Below are 9634 nucleotides of genomic sequence, written 5' to 3' on the forward strand. Positions count from 1 at the left end.
AACGAACGTACGTCAGGACGAAACTTACATTGACTATTTGGTGTTTATCTGCCTGCTTGTTATATATATGTTAGTCTTATTTTACTGTACGCACGAAGTTTACACTTTGTGTGTACTTTTTCACTTTCCTACATCTGTGTTAAACTTGTGTCAGTATTTACATGTATCTATTGGAAAGAAAGCCTTGTCGTGGAATGCGTTTTTCTCACTAAAAATATAAATTACTATAATCAAGAATTTCGTTCACAAAATACCAAAGTTGAATTTGGTACGAATATTTTAATCTATGTTATATTATGGCATACTGAAGAATCATATTGATACATGCATCAGAAAAAGATTATACTCAAAAGTGCTATGCCTATTTGCTACGATGGAAGCTGAGTGCACTTTATTAGTTAATCATATCGCCAGCCTCGATCTTGCCGACCAATCTCTTCAACACTTCAGCGTGCTATTTACACGTTTAACGTATGCGTGACACTGTGAAAGGCTGCTGTAAAAGGAATGTTATATTGCTAACTCTTTAGTTTGCTTTCTGGCTGTCGTAGTGTGCATACGCTTCATTACATATAAATGTATGCGTTTGGAGCTAAACCGGAAAAATAGTGGATACAAGAGGATAACTGGATATACTAGGTAAGTCTATGAGTACCATATTATTAATCTATGGTATGTGATATTTGTATTTATTTGTTCGTTTATAGCTTTGTTAGATTTGTTATTATTTGTTTGATTATAGGAAGTAGGAGTTGACAATATATTTATCAAATATCGAGTAGCTAGCTAATTCCTTGGAGCAGACGTCTACATGTATAGTATGCATGAATGTGTTGGATAGCATGGGTTACATTCTAAAAACGGACCCTTCCGAATATCTTAACATAAAATTATTATCAAGATATTCTCTCCTATAAGAGTTTGAAATTTAAAGATAGGAATAGTTTTGGGTATCAGGTATTTAGGTAAGGCGTGAAAAGTACGTGATATGAAATACCGATATACGGCTTTGAAAAGCGTACTGATGAATCATACAAAAAAAAAAAAAAACAAGAAAAAAGTTTAATGTTTGTAATTAAGGTCTTTTGAATGTGTAGACGCTGGTTGATTAGAGGGAATCTATGTGTGTTATTAGCACGTTTAGGAAAACTTAAGTTGCGTTCCACTGTTATCTGGTTGTCATTGGGAAAAAGGGGAATCCTTTCACAAAATAAATCGCATTTTAAAGGCAATTTACATGTCTGGTGGATAAGGTGTATAACTCACCTAGGCATGATGATTACATTAAAAATTCATGATTTCATATCTAAATGCAGATACAGTGAGGCTCATAGTTGCAATGTTCAGATTCATTTTGATTCATTTGACAATTTTACTAAACTACAAAGTCGTGTAATAATTGTATTCAAATGCAGGTTGTATCAAGTACAATTCTTGTTGATTGGAGGGTGAGTTGGAAAGGGTCATTATTTGTATGTATGAAGATGCACGAAGCCTTGTACCCTATCACAAGAAACAATTTGGGTGAAAGACCTCTTCATGTTACAAATCTACTGAAATTTGCCTACGAGCTGCATAAAGTGAAAGCTAGTACAAAACAAGAGCCCCTAATTCCGAAAACAGGACTTCATAGCGACGAAAGTACAAATGTATATAATGTATGAAACAAAACAAAATTTATATCGCAACATAATTGAAATTGTACTATATTTCCTTACAAGGTATAGTTAATTTTGTTATATTTTTTTTTAAAGGGGGGGGGGGGGGAGAGGAGGAGGCTGTAGTATACACTGATGTGGTCTGATATTTTATGAGAATTATATACCAGACTCCTGTTTCTTTGATACAACAACCGTCATGGTCAAGCATTTTACGTGTAGTCCTTACATTTCTTGTAGATATTGAATAGAGATCCTTTGAGATTTTAGAATTGTATAGGACACTCGCAAATAAACTCTATTTCAAACCACCCTTTACACTTAACTAAGAAAATGTGTAGGCTCAAATACATCTTAAGTAAATTTTCATTTAATATTACATTTCCAAATCAGAAAAGAGAATATCAACGAGTTAAAACGAATGGTAGTATTCCCATTAGGAAAGATTTCTAGAACATGAGTATGTATATCAGGCATAAAAGTAGATCCTTCTTGCTTTAGTTCAGAGAATAATCTTACATAGAACCCAGTCAAATGCTTTGCATCACAGACGGCAGTCATTGCGCTTGTTCCGTATGAAGACGACATTCTCATGACGACAGTTTTAATATGTTCACCACACAAGGGAGCAAATATTTGATATTCGCAAACGAAAGAACAAAACTTAATATCTACCATCCTAATTCTGAGCAGGTCTATATGCTTTTAAATGATGTCTTGCGTACTGATGGGAAATCTTAATTTAATACATTTGGGTGTTCCCTCACGACTTACTTTCCAAAATATTAATATATAGTTACAATGCTTGATAGATAATTACAATGCTTGATACATAATTACAATGACTGATAGATAATTACAATGACTCATAACTAATTTCAATGACTGATAGATTACCGCAAAGATTTATAGATTACTGCAAAGATTGAAAGCTTCTTACAAAGACTGTGGCGTTGTTATAAAGATTGATATATTACAAAGACTTAAAGATTATTAAAATGAGTATTATAATGATATATTATTGCAAATATTGATATTTTATTACAAAGAATGATACATTATTACAAAGACTGATATTTTATGGCAAAGATTGATACATTATTAAAAATATTTAAATTGTGTTACAAAACTTGATACATTATTACAATGATTGATATTTGTTACAAAAAGTGATACATTACAGTGATTAATATTTTATTACAAATTTGATACATTATTACAAATATTGATATTTTAGTACAAAGATTGTACAGTATATTTCAAACCATGTACTCTAAATATTAAACTTAAAGGATATTCCTTTTGTTTCAAATAATATTTTGAAGTTTACTTGTCATTTGGCCTTTCATATTCGCATTTAAAATATGTATTTCATCGCTTGGAACTAGAGTAAAAAATTCTGCAAAGTTTGAATCTTTCCTTCCTTTATTGTTGATAGCATGTATGGAAAACCTGCGGCTGTAAATTACTGACAGTCATGTGTTGCTGGTCGTCATTGCTTGATCTTTATCTCTGTTGGATTTTTTCCAATAACGTATGAAATTCACCACTTAAGGAAGATAAAGGTCAATGTAATTTTACAATATACCTTCAGACTATATATAGTTCCAACCGATCAGCTACAATAATGATAGATAGTTAAATGAATGGATTTCATGATCAAAACCTAGATTTATGTGTGGGAAATAGGAAATTGTTCCATTATCTATTTTAGCTTTGGTCGTCGATTTTAAACTGAAATTGATATACTCTCAAAATCTGGGTACAGTATCTCTTCCTCAAACAGACAGTAAGTTATGTTAAGGTAACATAATTCACGTTTCAATGCAGAATTAAGCAAAAACATGTTTAGGAAAATTTGAATAGGTTAACCCACAATCATTAAAGTCGTCTTGTTTAAACATCTTACCCTCTGTAGGTTGTCTGATCCGACAACTTTGCTGCCCGCACCCTAACGATGTTTACTATATAAAATCGTACGAGAACTGTGTTGACTAAAATACAAACTGTTTTATTGTATAAAATGAATCATTATATGCAAAGACACAGTTCTAAGTGGTAACATTTTGGGATTTCTTTTTAATCACTGCAACAATGCAACTTATTTGTCTATAGTGTAAAGCACAATGGTAAAGAGTGAAAGAAAACATACATAAAACACTTGAAACCAATATTTATTTTTTTCGTGTGTCTTGAGCATTCATTTGTACGTTTACGATCTTAATTTCAGAAATGATATTGTAAAGAAATATATATCTCGACACACAAAATAATATTCCCCATGTTGTGCATAGGCAAGTGGAGAAATCGATATATTGCAACAAGCATATTTTTTGTAATAACAAGCAAAATGTTGACATCTAGTGTGTTTCTCCTGTTATTTCTGCTTCGTATGAAATAATTTGTCTGGACAGAACGTTGGCCCAAATAAATCGGTACTACATATACCGTAAGCAATGTAGACCTGGATAGAAAACTTTCATTTATAACCAGTTAAACGTTAAACACAAACATATTGCTGTCATTATACTTAAAATTGTAAATCGTGAGGAAAGAAATGAATTAAACTTGAAAATTGGGCGCCCAGACTAAACAATTCAAGTTTATAAGTATCATCACAGAACGGGTGCCGTCATATTTAATTAAAAGGAAAGGAAAACGATTGACCTTTAGGAAAATGAAATAGTTGTTTTGTGAGATGACAAAGGATATAATAAAATGATAAAGAAATAAAACTGTGCATTTCATTTATATAAACTTAGTCTTCCTTTTGCTACTACTAGAACTACTGGTCGTTTATTATTATTGTTATTATTATTATTATTATTTTTGAATACTTTACTTGTTTCAAACTAAACATAATACAATTATTGAATGAATAATGAGTCACGGGTACTATTGTGGGCATTTTAATTGGAGAGGTATTCAAGAGTTTGACTGGATGGGTTAGATGTTGGCATGAATTTTGGTTTTATCAAATTTGGCGAAGACGATTAATGGATTAAGCAACTAGGTAATTAGAATTGCTATATGCAGAAGGCAAATTTGTAAAAAAGACTTTAGTTCTTAATTAATCTAATATTTAAAGATTTTATTTTCATCGCTATAGCAATACAGCTTATTGGTCGAGGGGTGCATTGATAAATAAAGGAGTTTGCCGACAAAATTATATAATAAAATTAAAATCCTAATTATTATTAGATATAATATTTTTTCACAAGACGCATATTATAAAATAATGTTTAGATAATTTGGACATGCCAAATGATGTTTGTGTCTGTGTCTGTACGCATGTTGTGCAACATTCCCTTATATATTCTTTTTCTCAATTTCAGGAATGGTATTGCGAAAAATTAGGTATAACAGCTAAAAAACGCATGTGCAGATAAATCGTAATAAATCATGAAGCTGTTGGCATTTAATTTGTTTCTTCTTATATTTCTTTTTCCTGTGAATGAACTCTCGTTTGTACAAGGAGATGACGGGAAAAAGAATATATTGTTGAAAATGAAGTTATGGGGAGAAAATGTGCGAAAAGATTATATGCCAAAATCTGTTCGAAAAGCAAAGCAATTTATTGCTGTGGCCATACTTTCAAATATGAATCTGAAAGATAAAAACAGCTTTAAATTGGAAGATTTGGACACTGAATGCCCGAAAGAAGTAATTACAATTCACACGTATCAGTGCAGAACAAGTGCGGTCCTATTTAATGAAAACTTAAAGACAAACGACATACGTTTAGGAAAAATAAAAAGTGCAGAGGACTTTCAAAAGAGAATGACAAATAGTGGAATTCAAGGCAAAGGGAACACAAAATCCGGCTGGCACGGAGAGATTATTCTTATCCATGGTGGAATTTTGGAAGCATTAACAACCACGTTTTGGGCCGATGTAGATGGTATTGAAGGAATTAATTGTGAAATTTATTTATACTCCTATAACATTCCCTGTGCGATGATTATGAATACTGCATATTCTTGTTCACAAGAAATCATGTTTTATAACAAAAAGACGCAAAACGGCAATAGACAGTGCAAAATCACAGTTGTTGGATATACTAGCGTATTTAATTTTGAAAACGCGAAGACAGATGAGATTCAAGCAAGGAAGTGGCTACATGAAGGAGTATTAGAGATAATACTCATTGAGGAGAACGTCGACACAATATTTGTGCCGTCAGAGAACAATAGACCTGCGGAAGAAAATAAAATGAGAAAAAGAAGAAGAAAGAAAAGATTAGCTTTAAGTGAATCGTACAAACAAACTGATGAGATGGTCTTCCAGGATTTGGTGTATGAATGTTTGAACAACACTCCTCTGTCATTTTGTTGCCTTTCTCATCCAACAGATAATATGCGCCGACAGAAAATTCTCTCGTTTTTCGTGAATTCAATGTCCTATTATTGTACTCATAACTCTACAGGGATGGGTTCTATATTTTCACATTCACTCACTGACTTGAAGAGGTGCTTTTCCAGTTGGCTGCAGGACAACGTTGGTTCTGACTGCATAATCTGTTCGGACGGCTCCCTTCAGTCGGCATGGTACCAGCAATATCTTGTTGCCTTTTGCATCGATGGTATAATGGACTGGGCAACAACATTCGGTAGACCTTCTAACGGTTGGGATCTCACAAATCCTGCATGGGTACCGTGGAACGGACCATGGAAAAACATGTATCTTGAATCCACACGTAGCTTTCAGACCAGGATAAACCTTTTCTGTGAAAATAGGATGCTTGAAATCGGATCTATGTGTACAAAGATGACCAGAAAGACAATTAATAAACAAAGTATGAAAAATATGCTGATTGATAGGTATTTGTGGCCTTAGAAATGGACGAATGAATTATATTCTTATCTTTCGTCCAAGAATCATACCTTGCTTTAAGGAGTAGACTTCAGGGTTACGGAACGATCTTCTATCCCATTTGACCTCAGTATCTCACACAACCTCACACAATTATTATATTTTGATCATGCAATGTATCTGTCACACACAGGTTTGAACGTATGCCATAGGCACTCATGCTAGATCCGCATATTACACGTGGAAGAAAAGAAACAAAAGCAAATGAACCTAAGTTCAATTGTATGTATGACAAATAAATTATGTGTGAAAGGCTACTTTTTGTAATGATAAGGTGAAAGATAAAATAAAACGTAACGGAAAAAGAGCACTAGACTGGAAGTAAATTTTATATAATAGCGTTGAAGGATGTGAAAATAAAGTGTATTTATCAAACGTTTCAGTTATACTAGGAAATGTCAATCGTTTCAAACAGATGATAAAAAATGATAGCAACCTTAAGGGCTGGGTTGGAGGTTGGGGAGGGGTTAAAGCCATTTATCAGCGCATAATTGTCTATACAGTACGGCCAGGAAGAACCCTGGAAAACCCTGGTAATCTACTGGCAAGCTTTCTCACAAACCAACATCGGCAGATGCCGAGACTCGAACCGACGCAGGCAGAGGTGAGATGTTAGTATGGCAGTGATCGGTATATGTGACCGTTTTATACAGCGGAATGGCTCCAAATACTACTACTACTACTACTACTACTACTAATAATAATAATAATGGCGATAGCGACGAGGAGCATACGGCTGCAGCTCATAATCGGAGTTTTTTTGTTTGTTTTTGATTTTCTTTCTCTTTGTTAATGTTTCTTTTGTTCTTATAGTATTGTGACTATTATGATTCTTTTCTTTCTTTCTTTCTTTCTTATTGTTAATCAAATAGCATATTTTTGTAATCAGAAATTAAAAGAATTTCAATATTTGGAATATTTGATATAAGATATAGAAACATAGTTCTAATTTGATGAAGTAGTGTCACACAATGTAAAGGATAAAATGAAAAAGGGTATTTTAGTAGTAAGAACATGGTCTGATTAGTTGGAAAGATATCTGAGATTTTGCCTGGAAAAGTAAGAATTTGGTAATAGTTTTGTTATGAAATATAAAGGAAGAAGGACATGAGAATTGATTAAACAATTAGAACAATTTTATGCCGGATTGTAAGTTATAAAAGGGCACTGTTCTAAATACCTGTAAAGTTTTCCTTACTTTTTCTAGCTGTAGTAACACAAAATATTTTTCTAATGGGTTACCTGGAGAAGTCATAGGTGCCGCCTTCGCAGCTGCCATTCAGGCCATCGGCCCTTTTTATTTACAACAGCTGTTAACTTTTTACAGTTTAGAAAACGACATTTACTGTCAATAGAACTTTTGAATCAAATGTGCTGAATGAGATTATTCCAAATTTTAATTTAAGTTATATAGCATGACAAATTCCAATAAATAAAGAAAGTTACCACAAATTGAATTTCTCACTTGTGGGCACTTCAGGCCTCAAAATTACACCTTACCGAACCATATGGATACAACATTGTTATTAGTGGACGAAACTTGATAATATTGACTAAGTTTAAAATATGCTTTTCCCGAATATATAGTTATTTGACTGACGATTTTCTGCGCGAACCTAGTCGTGTTTGAATTGTCGTTTTGCCTGTGATTTATGTGGTAAATTTACTTAAACTGAAAATTTATGAAATTGTAAAGAAAGTATTATTTTCCTGTTGTTTAATGAAAACAGTAAGCTGCAATATATCTCTGCTTTCTGGGTCATCCAGACGCACTTTGATTATTTCCTCTACGTCAGTCTCTTTACATTACTAGTGAACAAAATGGAGCCGATTAGTATATGATGAACTTACATATATTGAACTAAGGTGGGTTAATGCTAGTAGTGAAAGGGGGCACCCTACGTACAATGGGAATTAGCATTACAGAACCCCTTGGGACAATCTACGTACAATGGAAATTTAACATGGCGAAAAATCGTGGGTCAATCTACGTACAAGGGGAATTTAACATGGGAATAAATCGTGGGACAATCTACGTACAAGGGGAATTTAACATGGGATTTTTTTTAAATTTAAAAAAAAAATTTTTTTAAAAAAGGGGTAGGCAATGGAAAGGCTATCTCTTTTCGAGATATATGGCTGGCCCTGAAAAGGGCCTTTGGTTTATGTTAATATGCCCTTAACATAAAGGGCATTTGCGACATCTTCTTTTCCTCAAACTTCGTCTTACAGCAGGGCCATACATCAGAGTCCTCTTGAGGCAACCTTGTCTCTCTATATAGACTCTTCTTATCCACAGGCTGCTGTTGGTCCTGTGGACAACGGTCCACTTGGATCGGACATACATGAGCATGTCCGTCCTGAACATCATTGTTGACACAAGGGTTGAAGATTCAACGTCGGTCCACATGTTGAGGCTCCGAGAATAGGTGAATCAATGCAGTGAACTGCGCTTATTTATAGGGACAGAAAGGATTGAAACGGATTGAGTTCATTCACCAATCCGAACACGCGTTACAGAATTCAGTCAGCCCACATCCAATCCGAAGAGAGCAGTCTGTGACGTCACGTAGTCAATATAGATTCGCTAGCGCTTGTGTGCAGTCAATCTATGCGACAGTGATTCAACATGACGGAAACTCAGAAAACGATCCAGTGGGGTGCACCAGCAGGGGAGACCGCCCAAGGGAACCCGGACTTACTTTCAGAAGAGGTGAATTGGGATTTTGTGGATTTTCTCTCCTCGCAAGAATTTGTTCCGGAACCTTCGTTACCTTCTTCATTACCGCAAGTGGAGAATTTTAGACAGAGACAGAAAGAAGAATTGGAGAAATTTATACAACGACAAAAGGAAGCGGAACAGGCTTTTCTCCTACAGCAACAGCAACAAGAAGAAGAGGTAAGAAAAAAGCAACAGCAAGAAGAAGTAGCAGCAAAGAAACAAGAGGGTGAAAATCAAACGGTCACGGTACTGTTGGACATTTTAGCGGAGTTAAGAAGTCTGAAACAAATGTATCAGACTTCTTTATCACGACCGAAGAGAATACGACCTTCCCGAGCCAAACATGTCAACCCTGTGACTAAGCCTACCGTACCACCCTTAG

The 9634-nt window shown here is 34.3% G+C and overlaps 1 protein-coding gene across 1 annotated transcript; it reads left to right on the forward strand.

The window, feature by feature from the left end:
• Window positions 1-508: 508 nt before the first annotated feature.
• On the forward strand, window positions 509-6905 carry LOC149783673 (uncharacterized). The gene is made up of 2 exons (XM_089931917.1): window positions 509-639; window positions 4994-6905. Exon 2 carries the CDS (start codon window positions 5061-5063, stop codon window positions 6492-6494), a length of 1434 nt encoding a protein of 477 aa, XP_089788043.1. The 5' UTR covers window positions 509-639; window positions 4994-5060; the 3' UTR covers window positions 6495-6905.
• Window positions 6906-9634: the final 2729 nt, after the last annotated feature.

Source organism: Sinohyriopsis cumingii, chromosome 14 (assembly GCF_028554795.1).
Source record: "Sinohyriopsis cumingii isolate HCF-2022 chromosome 14, ASM2855479v2, whole genome shotgun sequence".
In the NCBI taxonomy this organism is placed as follows: domain Eukaryota; kingdom Metazoa; phylum Mollusca; class Bivalvia; order Unionida; family Unionidae; genus Sinohyriopsis; species Sinohyriopsis cumingii.

Excerpts from the sequence above, each read along its gene's own strand:
- LOC149783673 (XM_089931917.1), top strand. The coding sequence starts at position 5,061 with ATGAAGCTGTTGGCATTTAATTTGTTTCTTCTTATATTTCTTTTTCCT.